General features: G+C 36.8%; 1 protein-coding gene across 1 annotated transcript; it reads left to right on the top strand.

Annotated features, from left to right (window-relative positions):
- Positions 1-6,470: 6,470 nt before the first annotated feature.
- LOC113007086 (uncharacterized) lies at positions 6,471-15,410 on the top strand. Its single transcript, XM_080294426.1, has 20 exons — positions 6,471-6,663; positions 6,791-6,874; positions 7,493-7,564; positions 7,654-7,752; positions 8,114-9,297; positions 9,392-9,614; positions 9,799-9,964; positions 10,085-10,167; positions 10,266-10,442; positions 10,592-10,699; positions 11,455-11,526; positions 11,620-12,252; positions 12,347-12,433; positions 12,864-13,375; positions 13,486-13,554; positions 13,648-13,742; positions 14,157-14,283; positions 14,442-14,559; positions 14,643-14,719; positions 14,857-15,410. Exons 5-14 carry the CDS (start codon positions 8,399-8,401, stop codon positions 13,017-13,019), a joined length of 2,604 nt encoding a protein of 867 aa, XP_080150552.1. The 5' UTR covers positions 6,471-6,663; positions 6,791-6,874; positions 7,493-7,564; positions 7,654-7,752; positions 8,114-8,398; the 3' UTR covers positions 13,020-13,375; positions 13,486-13,554; positions 13,648-13,742; positions 14,157-14,283; positions 14,442-14,559; positions 14,643-14,719; positions 14,857-15,410.
- The last annotated feature ends 2,765 nt before the right edge of the window (positions 15,411-18,175 follow it).

The following is an 18,175-nucleotide window of genomic DNA, read 5'->3' on the forward strand; positions in this document are numbered from 1 at the left end:
AAAACTGTAAGAGGTGACGCAGATATCTCACTGGATTATGACTCTGGGTGACCCCCACTCTGCACCCTGTGATCCACAGCCAAAATTACTGTACAGTTTTTGAGAAAATTGATAGTAAACTTTGCACAATTTACTGTACTATACTCTATATATTCTCATCTTTGAGCTCAGATTACAGGAAAACTGTAAGAGGTGACGCAGATATTTCACTGGATTCTGAATCTAGGCCATCTCCACTCTGCACCCTGTGATCCACAGCCAAAATTACTGTACGGTTTTTGGGAAAATCCATAGTAAATACGCACAATTTACTCTACTGTACTCTATATATTCTCATCTTTGAGCTCAGATTACAGGGAAACTGTAAGAGGTGACGCAGATATCTCACTGGATTCTGACTCTAGGCTGTCGCCACTCTTCACCCTGTGATCCACAGCCAAAATTACTGTACAGATTTTGAGAAAATTGATAGTAAACTTTGCACAATTTACTCTACTGTACTTTTAATATCCTCGTCTTTAACCTCAGATTACAGGAAAACTGTAAGAGGTGACGCAGATATTTCACTGGATTATGACTCTGGGTGACCCCCACTCTGCACCCTGTGATCCACAGCAAAAATTACTGTACGGATTTTGAGAAAATTGATAGTAAACTTTGCACAATTTACTGTACTATACTCTATATATTCTCATCTTTGAGCTCAGATTACAGGAAAACTGTAAGAGGTGACGCAGATATTTCACTGGATTCTGAATCTAGGCCATCTCCACTCTTCACCCTGTGATCCACAGCCAAATATACTGTACGGTTTATGAGATTGCTGTGTTGACAGAGTATGACAAAGGCTAAGAAAATATACTGCCTAAAATAATATCAAATTTATACAACAAATTACAAAATTGCCACATCTGCTGTTATTGCCATGTGTTAGAGCATTATTTAGTCATAGAAAATACATATCATTGAAATATCATCAGTAAAAGAAATACTCCCACTATGTAAGACATGTTTTTAAATTCAGTTAATAAATATTGTATCAAGTCTATACAGATGTTTAGAGACATAATGCAAAGCATGTTTGTTTCTTATCTCTTACAAATGTGTTTGCCTTTAACATAATTTACATTTCATTTATACAGTTTCACAGACGAAACAATAAAATAGGTTTCCCGAACTGTTCTTCATGGCCCAAATTTTGAATCCTTTTGAGGGTGATGCATTATCCAAGAAGGTGGGCAATTTGTTCATTGATCTCTGACCCTCGCTGACTATGACGCCTCCTAATTCTGCTTCCAGCCTTGCTGATTAATTTGTTCTTCCTTTTGGCATCCCTGTCACTGATGCTGTCACCAGTTGTACACAGCATCTCTGTTTGTCCACCAGTCTAATCTGTAATTCAGGTGAACCCAGAATTACATGTATTTTTGTAATGTTTCAAAAAATATACACTATATGTTGATGGGCATTGTCACACTTTTCTTTCCTTTATAAGTAAGAATCTCTATTGTTTTAATGACAATTCATATACAGATTGTGGAGTACAATTAATTCAACACTCTAAAAAGTTCCTCATCTGCAGACTATAGTACAATTTCAGCCCACCGTTAATAAACCCATCCAATGCAGGGTTATCAGAGAAATTATGCAAATGTTATGTTTTTATGTACTGGTAATCTATTTATCATTTATCATGATTCCTGCTCTGATGATTACTTTCTTCTACTTCTGTAATTTTAATAGATAAAGGATGTTGAACATTAAGCTCCAAACAGGATGAGTGAGGAAGACCACAGAGGAGAATCATGGATGTAGTAAAAGAATACATGCAGCTGTTTTTTTTTTTTTTTCATGGTGGAGGAGCAACTTCTGATACTGATCTTAAAGAAAAAACACATCAAATTGAAGAGTAAAAATAATGACAACAATATGTCTACATTTTTTTTATTAATTCCTTAAAGTAAATGCAGTCTTGTCATGTTCAGAGTTGCCCACTCATATTTAACTAATTCAAATACAATTACTGCATATCAATGCTTATGTTCTAATAAAAGGCATTGTTTAATACTTCTTCCATGACAATCTAAATAAATCAATGATAGGGAAACGGGAAGATTAGTCATCAGGCAAGGTTTACTGTTCATTTAGCATGCCCTGATAACAGTAAGCTTAACAAAAGAAAAATGTTGGGGACGAGAACCTGGCGGCTGAGCCAGATCAAAGACATTACTAAAACAAAAAGACGCCAACAGCTTCCCTAAAGTGGAAATAAAATAATATGCAAAACAAAAGGCCTGTGTACCTGCTTGACACATAAGGTCAGTCACATGACACAAAAGTGTCATCACCTGCCTAACCTAGTGTTTTTAACACTTAAAGCTCAGTTGAATGTGTTTGGGGTACCCCGATCTTATCTGTCCAGCCTCACACCCAAACACTCTGTTCACACACATAGACACCTACTAACAAAAGTTCAAAGACAGTCTGAAGCCAACCTGCTGGCCTGGGAGCTGGTTTTTTGAAATTATCCCAGGCAAGCAATTGGTCTACTGTTCCCCAGATCAGCCAATAGAGACGTGCCAATTACCTTTGTATTGAGTGTATTGAGTATTGAATGAGGCTTGACACCTGAAAGACAAGAGTAAGAGAAAACAAAGAGCTGGGTACCATGGCATGTAACAGATGTTGTTCCATGCTCAATTTTGATTGTCTCAGTAAATATGTTAACTGCAAAAACATTGAAAATCTAATTCAACTCACTTGTTCAATAGAAAATAATATTTTCCTTCTTGTTCGTTAATTTTCACGTCACTCTAAGTAATAGTAGTCTTAGAAGTATAAAAACAACTTTCAATTATCATAATTTATATGAGTCTTTAATCACATCTGTTACAATATATTTTAAGCAATATGCTTTTGTCTTTTTCTCTGACACGCATTGTCTTTAACATTAATATTCTGAATTACCTATACAATATCTTGCCTTTTGATTACAGGTTTCATAATTTTTTTTTCATACTGTAACTCGTAGAAATATTTCTGCCAATACTATTTTGATTATATTTTATACATGAAATAACAAGGCCGTACATTGCCTTAACATTTTTTAGTTTTTGCTTCATTGTTAGAATTAAATTAGTATTATTTGTTAATTCAATGTAAACTGATGTGTGGGACAAGAGTCACATGACATAGAGCCAACCCACTTTTGATCTTTCGGTATTTATTGAGGTGTTGCGTCGCACGGACAGATAACGTAGCTTTCATTGCGACAGGAAACGTTTATATGTGGTTACGCTGTCATTACATATAATTATTATTAGTACACTGAAATTTTCATCGAGGCCTACGTGGACTAAAGTTTTTGGTTTACCCACTGTTAAGATTCAATATTGAGGAAGGGTACAAGAGGTGATCGAAGAATAACCACACCAATCCGGCCGGGTGAAGTCAAACGATGATTTTAATGAATACACGCGTGGGAAGACAACTCTGTACGCAGACAGGAAGTAGTCTTCGACTTAATCAAAGCATGAACAGATATTTTATAGCATCAGGGTTTGTTTACTGACGCCCCTTCATGCGTCACCGGTACATTTTATACATAGATCAGATCAACATCATCATGACTTTTCACCTAGAAAATCATCTTCTATTTTCATGGCTAGCCCTTCCTGTCTACCTTTCAGTTCTTGTCTTGTTCCTCTTTCTTGCCGAGACACCAAGAAACGGTTCCTCTTTTACCAAGACAATTTTGCAGTTACAGCCAAACATAACTAACCTCTTCCTCTAAATAAATCTAATTTAAAGTGTGTGTGTGTGTGTGTTGACCTCACATGCTCTTTGTGTCACCTCTTCACCTACTGTCTGTGTCTCGTCCTCAAATGCTCTTTCTCAATTCACCTGTTGCACTTCTGACCTTTTACCAGACCAGAAGCTCACTGAGACTATGTGTATGTCTTCTACTAAATAAATGTTTTAACCAAGAACCTCTACTAAAACCTTAATATAAAATGACCTGATATAAGTGTTTTGTAAGCATGTATTGCGATTCCTTCTATGGCTCCAAGTCACTTGCACAATAGATTGTCCGAACATCGCGCCGAACAAAGCTTCCGACCCCCAATTAATTGACCGAGCTCCAACTCTTTAATAAGCACAGATATGCATTGTGTATAAAATAGTCATAGCTGCTTAAGGCCTTCTTAAAGCTATCTGTTACATTGTTAAAGCCTCGTCTTAGCCTGCGGCTCAAAATAACTTCCTGCTTTCACTTCTGCATACAACTTCCTGTCAGCCTGCAACTCAGTCTTTCTGAAAGAGACACACACTGTTCTACCCCTGAATCAAGAACCTCCAGATTTTATTATTAATGCAATGGTAATGATGACAATTATTTAACTATAGCAGTAAAATAATTTCCTTTCTCGACACCACCAACAATAAAATGGAAAGGTGAGTAATTAACACTACAAATGGGACTATTAACAAGAAACGAGAACATTATAGCCATTTAATGCCAGTTATTTTCCTCAGTCTAATTAGAGAAAATTGTTTTAGATTGTTTGCGCTTTGTGTATAGTCTTCGTCCAGAAATGTGTCTAAAATCGAAATTTTTAGAATTTGAAAACCTCAATAATATTGATATACTAACCAATAGAGAGCATATATAGAAATATAGCATATACCGAAGATTAGATTTTGTACTCTTAGGCGTACATTTAAAAGTAACACCCTCCAGTTAAGCTTAGTGAAAACTGCTCAGTCCTTTGACTTTTGATGTTGTATCTTTTCCAATATATATATATATATATATATATATATATATTCATTGAGAAAAAGAAGTGATAACACATTCAGATAATTGAAAAATACGTAACATTTTGTAGTACGAAGAAATACGTTAAAACAAAATCAATGTTTGGTTGCATTACTTGTAAAAAAACAAACAAACATAATATGTAACACTGTTCACCATGATAACTCATCTTACAAAAATGTTTTTGTCACGTAAGGTCATAAATTCTCTTTTAAGCAACGATTTGCACTGGGTATTACCAGAATTTAATCTTTCATTGGCTTGACACAATGACTCTTTCAAGTCATGGTGATTGTGATAATGATTGTAAAGTCCGTTCAGAGCAACGGTCTTTAAAAGCTTGTTTTTGTGGTTGAGGAGACACTCAAAATGTATATGTAACATAGTATAACATTTTTAATATTACTAAATTAATTAGGGAATGGTGACGATGAGAAAATGCCAGATTTTGAGTAGAAGACCTGGAGAGTGCCCCAAGTGGAGGAGTTCAAGTATCTCGGGGTCTTGTTCGCGAGTGATGGGAGAAGGGAGCTGGAGATCGACAGACGGATTGGGGCTGCAGCTGCAGTAATGCGGACGCTGCACCGGTCCGTCGTGGTGAAGAGGGAGCTGAGTGTAAAAGCGAAGCTCTCAATTTACCGGTCGATCTACGTCCCTACCCTCACCTATGGCCACGAGCTGTGGGTAGTGACCGAAAGAACGAGATCGCGGATACAAGCGACGGAAATGAGCTTCCTCCGAAGGGTGGCTGGCCTCTCCCTTAGAGAGAGGGTGAGAAGTTCGGCCATCCGGGAGGGGCTCAGAGTAGAGCCGCTGCTGCTCCACATCGAAAGGAGCCAGCTGAGGTGGTTCGGGCATCTGACAAGGATGCCCCCTGGGCGCCTCCTGGGTGAGGTGTTCCAGGCATGTCCCACCGGGAGGAGGCCCCGGGGCAGACCCAGGACACGCTGGAGAGATTATATCTCTCGGCTGGCCTGGGAACGCCTTGGTATTCCCCCGGATAAGCTGGAGGAGGTGGCTGGGGAGAGGGAGGTCTGGGCCTCTTTGCTTAGGCTGCTGCCCCCGCGACCCGGCCTCGGATAAAGCGGATGAAGATGGATGGAATTAGGGAATGTGTATTACACACAGTGGATTATTGCTTGTGTTTTTTAACTATAGTGTTAATTACAGTACCGTAATTTGCACTGTGAATTTTATAATTTAGAACTTAGAGATAGTTTATTAGTAAATAAACATTAACGAGGGCTGTGTTAGTTAGCGCTTTTATGTCCAAAAATCTAAATGCTACCTGTTATGTTGTTGGCATAGAAAAAGTCACCAAAAAGATTTTTTGGCATCAATCACTAGAGTGTGGGTACTTCGAGTGCCCCAAAATGTTTTCTGAAGTCTATTAAAATTTAATGAAGAGTTCACATTTCATATGTTATTGTTGATCAGTATTGCAAGGTTGATCTCAGTATAACAGATATGTTCATATGTTTTTTTTTTCTTTGTACTAATTTTAATTTGTCTCAACATTTCAGGACCTGCACTTTTTCAGTTTTTGGAAAGGCAAGTAATTTGACAAACAATAATGTGATAATAATATACACTTACAGCACAATAAAGGTATGATGTGTTAATGTCACTGTTCTCTTTTACATTAAAAGGCACGGACAATTTCAAAACCCCTGACAAATATATTAGAGGTCATTCACAAGTATGCTGAACCCGGGACCAGTCTAAAGACCTACAGTGTTCACAAAGTGCATGGCTTTTGGGAAAATGTCTCAAGAGATTTGGGAGTGCCTAATACATGTCTTAATAGGAAAAAAATTGTCAAGGCAGTCCTGCAGTATGAAAAGGTAAGCAATGTTTTTTTAGTATTTATATTTAGTCCATTTAAAAAATACTTTAAAAAAAGAACAGCTCTTTCTTTGTTAGAACTTCCTGTAATAAAAATTATTATGCAAAAATCAAATATTTTTACAGACCACATCAGGGGTAGAGGGTCCCTTGCTACAGACTGATTTTCCTACTGCAGAGACAACACTTGGAGATGATTTTCCTTCCATTGTAAGCAATGTGTCATACACTTACTGTCAGATTTAAAAATTTGAAGCCATCATGACAACCTTATCCAGCCATTGTAGTTATCCTGCTTTTTAGATAAAAATAAAACAAATTCACTCCAAAATGTCATCTTGAAAATAATTTAAATCTTGAAAAAGAGTAATAATGAGTCATATGGAGAGCAAGAAAGTAGATTACAATAGACTTCTCAGCAGGTAAACACATATGAAAGCAAGCCACCAAACCATGAGGTGTAGAGCCTTAAGCACCCACAGGAGAGCCACACAAAGACCTGAGTGTCACATCTGACCACCATTTTAAAGGAGTAACCAACTCATCCTCCTGCTGCTGACTAAATTTTCACTCCATGTCTTCCACTCTTCTAATTTCTCCATTTGAGCTTGTTATTGCCCAATCAAGTTCCAAAATCTGAATCAGAAGATTACTTTTTCATTTACAATAATTAGAGTAATATATTCCTTTAATGAATATTTTTTTCCCTTATAAAACCTTCATTACATAGTGATTTTTTTCAAAATATTGTGTAACAATGTGTTTTAACAAAGACATACAGAAATTTCAGTCTAATTGTTATGTTTTAATTAATTTGTGATTCGTTAGAGTGAGGAAGACATTGTTGCGCCAAAGTCTCCACAAGCTGTAGGAAATGTACCTTTACCTTCAAGATACGAGGTAATTATTTGTATTTTATTCAGTATTACATTGTGATGCTTTGGAAAAACATTAATTTGTAAAGAAACGAAATCGCTTTCTCTTCACAGGATGCACTTCAAAAAACTGCAGAGAGCGGCATCCATACCCCAGACACACAATCCCTCGAGAGTGACTCTAAATCTTCGTCTTCAAATGCAAATGCTAAGGTAATTTCATAACTTACACTGTTTTTAATACAAAACAGAGAAAGAAAACACAGAGTTTATATGTTTGTTAAACACTATCATGCAATTATTATATTTAAAATTTCAAGTGTTTTGAACAGTAATCCAAAGTTTAAATTTAAAGTTAAAATCTTTTTGTGATGATCTTTTGAGGTAAAATAAATATTTCTTAGTCATATTCACTTACTAAGACAAATTTACTAAGAGATTGTGAAACTTGTCCTATGGGTTCGTTAGTGAAATTGTAACATAATGATGCTGTTGGATTTTCATAGAGACACTGTAGTGACAAACATTGAAAGTTTTTATATATTTTTTAAAAATGTATATCTGATTGTTGCAGAGGAATGAATCAGATGAATCAGCTAAAGTCAACACAGACAGTAGCAGTTCTGAAGACAAATTTTTCACATCTGGTTTGCCACAGCAGAAAACTTTCTTTTTCATAAATGAGAATGAATGGAAGGAGTTACGGCAACATCAGTCAGGAAGACATTTTAAAGGACTGCAGTGGACAAATATAATTGCCAGTGGAATCAGAACACTTAACCCGTACTGCAGTTTTGGATTTCGGAGACACAGTGTGAAAAAACTCTCTTCAAGATCAAAGGCACCAGTTTTCAGGTTTATGGGGTACTGCAGATTTCAGGACTGCCCTGTCACTGTGGCTGTGGTGGTTTATGACGAAGAGACACTGAAAGCAGAAGTCGTTTTCAAAGGAGGTGAGGTCTGCCATAATAATAAAGAGCTGAAAAGGCGGCCTGTGCGTGCACAAGCACGTGAAAGTGCTGGAGAACTCCTCAAAAACAAATTACCAAGGAGCTTGTACTTGGAGTCTTTACAGAAAGTGCCACAAAAGGTGATCCAATCTGGAAACAGAGATGATGCTCCAACAAAAGAAGTGTTGAAAAACATTGCATGGTCTGAAAGAAAAGCCAGTAGAGCAGATCCCAACGAGTTGATTAGCTTACAAAAGATAATTCAACAGTATCAGGACACTGAAAAGGACGTACTGCAGAAGATTCTGATGCATCCAAAGGGCATAATGCTGTGGTCTAAGAAAACCTTGTCAGTTTTTCATCAAAGATGCAAAGAAGACATTGTGTACTTTGATGCCACTGGAAGTATAATAAGAAAAGAAAGTGCTGGAACGCCACCTTACTATGTGTATGAGTTGGTTGTCAGAAACCCATCCAAAGGTGCTTCTCCTCTTCCAGTTGCTACATATGTCACATGTGACCACACTGCAGCCTCTGTGACATACTTCTTGCAAGCCTTTCAGACTGATCTGGTAAGAGCATTTGGTAATCGGGCATACAACAGGCCTGTCATGTTCATGTGTGATGGATCCCTGGTACTCCTCCGATCCATTTCCATGACATTCTGCAGAACAAGTCTAGAGGATCTGCTGCAGAAGTACTATGTCTTACTCACTGGCCAGCATTCAGCACAGCAATTCAACATTCCCATTCTTCATCGATGTCTGAGCCATGTCATGAAAAATGCCAAGGACCTTTGTAAAAAACAGTGAGTACATTTATATGAATAATTAAAAAAAAGAATACAAGATTTGTAATGTAAAGGTCCTACTAACAGTGATTTCATTTGTTCATTTTCCCAGCATTCCAGAGAACTACAGGCTTGGAATGCATGTGTTTGGGCTCCTTGCATGCTGTGATAACTTAAAAGATATGGATGATGTTGTCCATAGTGCAGCAATAGTGTTTTCCAGTCCTTGTAGTGGAAGGAACGTAACAAAACACTACAACAACTTGAAAATCCTTATGCAAAAACGGGGAACCCTGGATTTGGATGAAAAGACTGTGATTGCTGAAGATTACAAGGTTAGCTAAGATTTATTTTTTAAGTAACCATATTAATAACTTTTTTACTTGTGTCTGTCCCAAATGAATTAATGAATTCACATTATTTTAAAAATATATATTTTAAACCAAAATAACATTTTGTATAATTAATTTTTCTTTGGTTTGATAACTTGCTGAATACAGATATATATCTGTTTTACAGACTGACGTTCAGAATGCCCCCTTGAAGACCCATTTCCAGGCAATTGTTGACAATGCAACACTGGACTGTGAGGGCGAAAGAAACATCTTTCATGCACCCAAATTTATTGCCGGTCTGGTAAATCACCTTCTACCACATGCAACTTTGTGGTCATCAATGATGCTCGGTACGTTTTTTTATTTGTTGTATTACTTTCTTAAATTGTCAGTTATTCATAAATGTAAATGTGCTAAATGTTTAATTATCTATTTTGATTATGTTTTTGAATTACTTGTATTCTCCTTAGGGGATCTTGGACGTCATGGTACTGGTCCTGCTTACCAGCAGCTCAGTAAACTCTATGATGACATTCAGCAATCCAAGAACCAGGTATCATAGCGAGAAGAATAAGTGAAAAAGAAACATAAATTGTACATAAATTTACAATCCATAGATACTGACTTAAACAATGTACTATTGCATTTAAGAATTTTACACAAGACAATAGGACCCAAGGAATCATGGAGAAAAGCCAGTGGGATTTGAAAAAAATCCGTATCCAGAGAAGGAGACTGACAAGGCTTGATGACTTTGTGGAAATTTATCAAAAAATGCACGATGCCCTCCTGCTTGAATATGCAGACATGAAAAAATCAAGACAAAAGGTATGAATAACTTCCTAATAATGAAAAATGTGTTTCATACAACTAGAACAAGAAACTAAGAAAAAGTGAAAACATTTGGCTATGACTATAGAATTAATAAGAGATGATAAAATAAGTAAGCACTAAAAGTATGTATGTGTAATCAACAGTCTTTTCGCGTGGAAATGGAGAAATGGAAAGACAAACGCATTAAACGAAAAGGTGTGTACGTGTCACCGTTAGTGACAGAACTGCCAGTGAAGAAAAAGAAAACTGAGGTAAGTCATCATGTTCCCATTATTTTCAATAATTACACCTTGTGATGTCCTCCCGATTGCCATACTCCTTTTGTCCTCTGGGGTAAAGCGTCTGCTTTGACTATTTATAAAGCATGAATTATAAATTATCATCCGTCTCCATGTTTCAATGTTTGATCAAACTGTATTACAACTGATTACCTGAAATCTTTATGTGTTTTGACATTGTATTACACCTAGGCATGGGCCTTAGTGAACCCCCAATTTAATGCCAAAAAATGCATGTCCATAGGTGACATAAGTGCAGGAGGAAGCTCAGGTTTTTTGCTTTTTGCTGGTCACACCATGTACAGCTTCGTTTTCAGCAGTTGTAGGCCAAGGGCATTTGAATTAAACAAGCTTTCAAGGCTGATTATTGTCTTTTGGAGACCTACTGTATTAAGCACAGCTCGCGTGCCCTGACTGCAGGCAAGCAAGTTTGCAATCATACATTAGCATGTTCTCTGTACAGCTGGACCGGGCATCACATACTGCCCGTGTTTTTATCTCATAGTTCCTCTGTCCAACATTACATCCCAAGTAAACAGAGTCCTTTAAGGGGACTAGGCACTCATACACAGTCATATCAGTTCCTGTGTGGTACACCAACAGCAGGACAGATGCTCACTCGTTACATACGTCTCACATCAGAACAAGTTTGTCTCATTCATGACCATATTCTTTTGTATATTATATTCTATTATATAAAGTCATTCAAAAATGTTATCTGTTAACAGTTAAAAGGGAAGAAGACTGTTCAAACCTTTAAACAGGAACAGCACCAACAATATGATGCTCATCAAAACCAGGTATTGTTAGAGATGTTTTTAATGTCTACATTTATCTTTTGTGTGTTATTGTCATAAATGACTCTGAAAATTGACATGTGTCTATCTTTGTAGGATGAGCGCCAGGAACAAATAGCCGTTTGCCAAAAAATAGCAACATACATGGCTAATAAAGCATCGGTCACAGTATGGAAAGGAGATTTATGTGCCTTCAAAGTGGATGCAATTGTTAATGCAGCTAATGAAAGTCTCTCTCACATGGGTGGACTTGCAAAGGCACTGTCTGCTACTGGAGGACGCACTATCCAAGCAGAGAGTGATCTCTTCATTGCCAAAAATGGCAAATTACAGGCTGGACAAGTTGCAGTTACCACAGCAGGCAAACTACCTTGCATGAAGCTGATTCATTTGGTAGGCCCGTGTCTGCAGAATGACCCCACAGTGCACATGATAACCCATGCAAAGAAGCTTTTAAAAAAAGGTATTTTGAACGTCATGACATGTGCAGAAGAGCACAAATTTTCCTCTGTTGCCATTCCAGCAGTGAGCTCTGGAATATTCAACTTTCCAGTCTCAATTTGTGCTGATGTTGTAGTCACCACAATCAAAAAGTACATTGAACATAAGAACCCCACAAGTCCTCCATTTGAAATACACCTGGTAAACAACGATGATCCAACCGTGAAGGAAATGGAAAGGGCCTTCAAAGAGATCCTTTTGGAGCCACTCTCTGATGTCAGGAGGACAGTGAGTACACCCAATTTTTCCTTAATAAAAAAATTACTTAAAATGATCACAGCAGTAACAAATATTTTCTTTTAAATTCAACCCACAAATCAAGGGGCCAGAGGATTCTCCATCTACACTGGAAAGGACAGAGCACCTTGAGAGAAACACAACCGGTCCGACAAAGGACACTGCATCACAGGTGATGTTTCACAAACAAACTCTAATTCATTAACTATGTCATCTGTTTGAAAAACCAAGTTTGTTTGTACATATTTTTGTAATTATGTATTAGATTTTATTATATGTATGTGTAGATGAATGAAAAATAACAGATCACAGAAAAATTACAAATGTCAGTACAATAATAAATGTAACTTTTACATGTTACTGGCCTTAATATTATAAAAACAACAGTAACTGACTCAATTTTTAATTTCTTAATGTAGTTTAACATCTCAAATAAATTACATTAAAATCTATGTCAAATTTGGAGATGTTTTCATGTTGTTGCATTAGGTACATAAAATAATTTTAAAAATTAGATTTAAAACCGTTGTAATTGATTAAAATGAATGTTCTCATAAGAAGAATTATTTGAATTTAGTTACTGTTGTCTTGTTGAAACACAGGTCGCATATTTGTGGAAACAACAGGAAACGGAAGTTGTTGTTTCTGTGGTCCCATCTCAGATTAGAGGTAACAACTTTGTCATACGTCACAGTGAGTTCCTGACCCTTAGACCACACAGCTGGCTTGTTGGAGAGGTATGTAATCCAGTTATTTAAAAAAAAAGAAGAAAAGTACTGCATAAGGTTAACGTTAAAGCTGGGGCAGAACATTAGTTGTTCCCTACACATTCAGTAAGTACTGCTTTAGATCGACATTCCAGGCATATCCTCATGACTGAATACTGAGTATACGTAAGTAAAAAAAATCTTTATTAAAGATTGTATTCCAAAAATTTATCATGTTTACAAAGTAATAAAAGGTTATTTATTATACTCCTCAGGTCACTGAAAGTCTCCTGCACCACTGGGCCATTCGGCTAAATCAGGGGAATATCTACATTATGAACCACTACACGAGCGGTGTGATCCTCTATGGAGAGAGAGAACTAATCAGGAGACAAAGCTTGTCCAAGGTAAAAAAATTTTTTATATATTCTAGAATTAATTTTTTAAACGTTAATTAATGTCTCGAAATGGAAAAAGTATTGTTGAAAATTTGTAATTAATTCCTAATATGTCACAGGTGAACTTTGACAACTACAGAGCCATTTTATCCTTTGTGATCATTGGAAATATACATTGGAAGTTTCTGGTTAGTACGAGCAGCATTTCTGTGAAAACAGTTTGTTTCAATAACACATTATTGATAATTTATGTACTTTTTATATTTATATATCTATCGCAGTACATAAATGCAGATGACAGCTGTCTGTATTTGGTCGATCCTTCAAGAAACTCTTTGGAGCAGGAAGAGTCTGACCGTGCAGCCAAAAGATTCCGGTAAATATACGTTATTACATTTATATAATAACATGAAATATTAGAAAAGTGACAGGAGGACTTAGGAGGTCTTTTTCTAAAGGTGAACGTATGGTTGTAGATTAAAGTTTAATAAAATCTGTGGTTATCAGTTCCTTAAAGAATTTTAAAAAATAATTCAAAATTACTCACGTATGTAATTTTAAATAATAAAAAAAACCACTGACAGTGTCTAAGCAGTGATACATTTGAGACAGTTAACATTTCTAGATTTAAAAGAACATGTTAATAATTTTGATACTTCATCTAACATAATCTAGAGCACAGGGCTTTCTGACACACCATTAAAAACAGTGATATGTACTATATGTGTCTTTTTCTGTGTGACTTATCTTTCATTTGTATATAAATGTGATGTATGTTATGTTCACAAAGTGAATACTTCAAAATGAGGAGGACATGCTACAACAAAACAGACTGGGTGAATGTGAGACTTCGAGGAGGAGTACTGACACATCCATTTCAACGGGATGGTTCTAGCTGTGGAGTAATGGTCATCATGGTATGGTACCATATTAACTCAATCATATTTTTCTGTAAAATTAGATAAGAAGATGGGGTGGGGGAAGTTAAAATAATCTTAAAAGGTTAAATTGTGTAAACAGGAAGTGTAACATTTGCAGATTTTTTCAATTACATTTTTTTTATTTTTTATTTCAGATGGCCAAAGAAGTAATGGAAGCATTCCCAAATAAACCAAAAATGACATTTTTGACGACAAAAAAAGAGATGGCCCAGGCACGAAGGACATTTGCACAGACAATACTTGAGGCCTCCGGTGTGTAATATCTTCTTCAAATGGACATATTTATTTGTGTCAAACTGATGAACACTAACATATATATATATGTTAAGTCTTAGTATTTGACAGTGACAACAACTGTGCCATGTGTGCAACAGCGAAACCACCTAATCCAGGACCCTCCATCACTGACTGGGTATAGTATTTTTAAAAATAGTTTTATGTTATCTACAACAAAGTATTTGACTCTGTGTCTTTAAGGATTGTAATTGATTAAAACATAGAATTATTTATGGAATGTGTTTATGAAAGTTCATATGTTTTTGTTTACAGATCCAGTGTGATAACTGCAACCGCTGGTTCCATTCTGAATGCCTGGACATGACAAATGAACAGCTCAGCAGTGCTCAGAAGACAGAGTGGAAGTGTGTGCTTTGTGTAACCTAATTCCACATGCAGTGAAAGCTACTTGAATAATCTGCTTATAGTTGTTATTGTTGTTTTGAGGAACACATGTGTAAAACACAATGTGTATAACATTCTTGCTTTGTGCACGTACTTTAAGTATTTCCTTTTTGATTTTTTGGGTTGATTTGTGTGATGACAGATAATGAATAACAATATATCTAAACTGTGTAGTAGTAATATGAGAAATCAGTAATCTGAGAAATGTAATTTCTCACCCTGACCGGTTGAGGCAGATGGCCGCCCCTCCCTGAGCCTGGTTCTGCCGGAGGTTTCTTCCTGTTAAAAGGGAGTTTTTCCTTCCCACTGTTGCTCATAGGGGGTCATATGATGTATTATTGTAAGGTTTAACTTATTATGTAAGTGCCTTAAGGTGACTATTGTTGTGATTAAGCACTGAATAAATAATGTCTAAAACTAAAGTTGCTACTTGAGGTGGTGTGTGAATGACATTTTGAAAAATTTAAATTGTGTGTGGAAAGAAATTTCTTGTAGCAAATAATTCAATGAACTCATTTTGTTCGGTAATGGATTAGGATTTAATTTGATCAGAAACCCATACAATAATTTTTGCTGTGGATGACAGGGTGCAGAGTGGGGGTCACCCAGAGTCATAATCCAGTGAAATATCTGCGTCACCTCTTACAGTTTTCCTGTAATCTGAGCTCAAAGATGTCAATATGTAGAGTACAGTAAAGCAAAATGGGAAGATTTTACTATGAGTTTTCTCAAAATCCGTACAGTAATTTTGGCTGTGGACCACAGGGTGAAGAGTGGCGACAACCTAGAGTCAGAATCCAGTGAAATATCTGTGTCACCTCTTACAGTTTTCCTGTAATCTGAGCTCAAAGATGAGGATATATAGAGTACAGTAGAGTAAATTGTGCAAAGTTTACTATGGATTTTCTCAAAATCCATACAGTAATTTTTGCTGTGGATCACAGGGTGCAGAGTGGAGATGGCCTAGATTCATAATCCAGTGAAATATCTGCGTCACCTCTTACAGTTTTCCTGTAATCGGAGCTCAAAGATGTCAATATGTAGAGTACAGTAAAGCAAAATGGGAAGATTTTACTATCAATTTTCTCAAAATCCGTACAGTAATTTTGGCTGTGGATCACAGCATGCAGAGTGGGGGTCACCCAGAGTCAGAATCCAGTGAGATATCTGCGTCACCTCTTACAGTTTTCCTGTAATCTAAGCTCAAAGATGAGAATATATAGAGTACAGTAGAGTAAATTGTGCAAAGTTTACTATCAATTTTCTCAAAATCCATACAGTAATTTTGGCTGTGGATCACAGGGTGAAGAGTGGCGATGGCCTAGATTCATAATCCAGTGAAATATCTGCGTCACCTCTTTCAGTTTTCCTGTAATCTGAGCTCAAAGATGAGGACATTAAAAGTATAGTTGAGTAAATTGGGTAAATTTTATTGTTAATTTTCTCAAAAACCGTACAGTAATTTTTTCTGTGGATCACAGGGTGAAGAGTGGCGACAGCCTAGAGTCAGAATCCAGTGAGATATCTGCGTCACCTCTTATAGTTTTCCTGTAATCTGAGGCCAAAGATGTCAATATGTAGAGTACAGTAAAGCAAAATGGGAAGATTTTGCTATGAATTTTCTCAAAATCCATACAGTAATTTTTGCTGTGGATCACAGGGTGCAGAGTGGCGACAGCCTAGATTCATAATCCAGTGAGATATCTGCGTCACCTCTTATGGTTTTCCTGTAATCTGAGCTCAAAAATGAGAATATATAGAGTATAGTACAGTAAATTGTGCAAAGTTTACTATCAATTTTCTCAAAATCCGTACAGTAATTTTTGCTGTGGATCACAGGGTGCAGAGTGGGGGTCACCCAGAGTCATAATCCAGTGAAATATCTGCGTCACCTCTTACAGTTTTCCTGTAATCTGAGGTTAAAGACGAGGATATTAAAAGTACAGTAGAGTAAATTGTGCAAAGTTTACTATCAATTTTCTCAAAAACCGTACAGTAATGTTGGCTGTGGATCACAGGGTGAAGAGTGGCGACAGCCTAGAGTCAGAATCCAGTGAAATATCTGCGTCACCTCTTACAGTTTTCCTGTAATCGGAACTCAAAGATGTCAATATGTAGAGTACAGTAAAGCAAAATGGGAAGATTTTACTATCAATTTTCTCAAAAACTGTACAGTAATTTTGGCTGTGGATCACAGGGTGCAGAGTGGAGATGGCCTAGATTCATAATCCAGTGAAATATCTGCGTCACCTCTTATGGTTTTCCTGTAATCTGAGCTCAAAGATGAGAATATATAGAGTACAGTAGAGTAAATTGTGCAAAGTTTACTATCAATTTTCTCAAAATCCGTACAGTAATTTTTGCTGTGGATCACACGGTGCAGAGTGGGGGTCACCCAGAGTCATAATCCAGTGAAATATCTGCGTCACCTCTTACAGTTTTCCTGTAATCTGAGGATAAAGACGAGGATATTAAAAGTACAGTAGAGTAAATTGTGCAAAGTTTACTATCAATTTTCTCAAAAACCGTACAGTAATTTTGGCTGTGGATCACAGGGTGAAGAGTGGCGACAGCCTAGAGTCAGAATCCAGTGAGATATCTGCGTCACCTCTTATAGTTTTCCTGTAATCTGAGGCCAAAGATGTCAATATGTAGAGTACAGTAAAGCAAAATGGGAAGATTTTGCTATGAATTTTCTCAAAATCCATACAGTAATTTTTGCTGTGGATCACAGGGTGCAGAGTGGCGACAGCCTAGATTCATAATCCAGTGAGATATCTGCGTCACCTCTTATGGTTTTCCTGTAATCTGAGCTCAAAAATGAGAATATATAGAGTATAGTACAGTAAATTGTGCAAAGTTTACTATCAATTTTCTCAAAATCCGTACAGTAATTTTTGCTGTGGATCACAGGGTGCAGAGTGGGGGTCACCCAGAGTCATAATCCAGTGAAATATCTGCGTCACCTCTTACAGTTTTCCTGTAATCTGAGGTTAAAGACGAGGATATTAAAAGTACAGTAGAGTAAATTGTGCAAAGTTTACTATCAATTTTCTCAAAAACCATACAGTAATGTTGGCTGTGGATCACAGGGTGAAGAGTGGCGACAGCCTAGAGTCAGAATCCAGTGAAATATCTGCGTCACCTCTTACAGTTTTCCTGTAATCGGAACTCAAAGATGTCAATA

This window comes from Astatotilapia calliptera, chromosome 3 (assembly GCF_964374335.1).
Source record: "Astatotilapia calliptera chromosome 3, fAstCal68.1, whole genome shotgun sequence".
NCBI lineage: Eukaryota > Metazoa > Chordata > Actinopteri > Cichliformes > Cichlidae > Astatotilapia > Astatotilapia calliptera.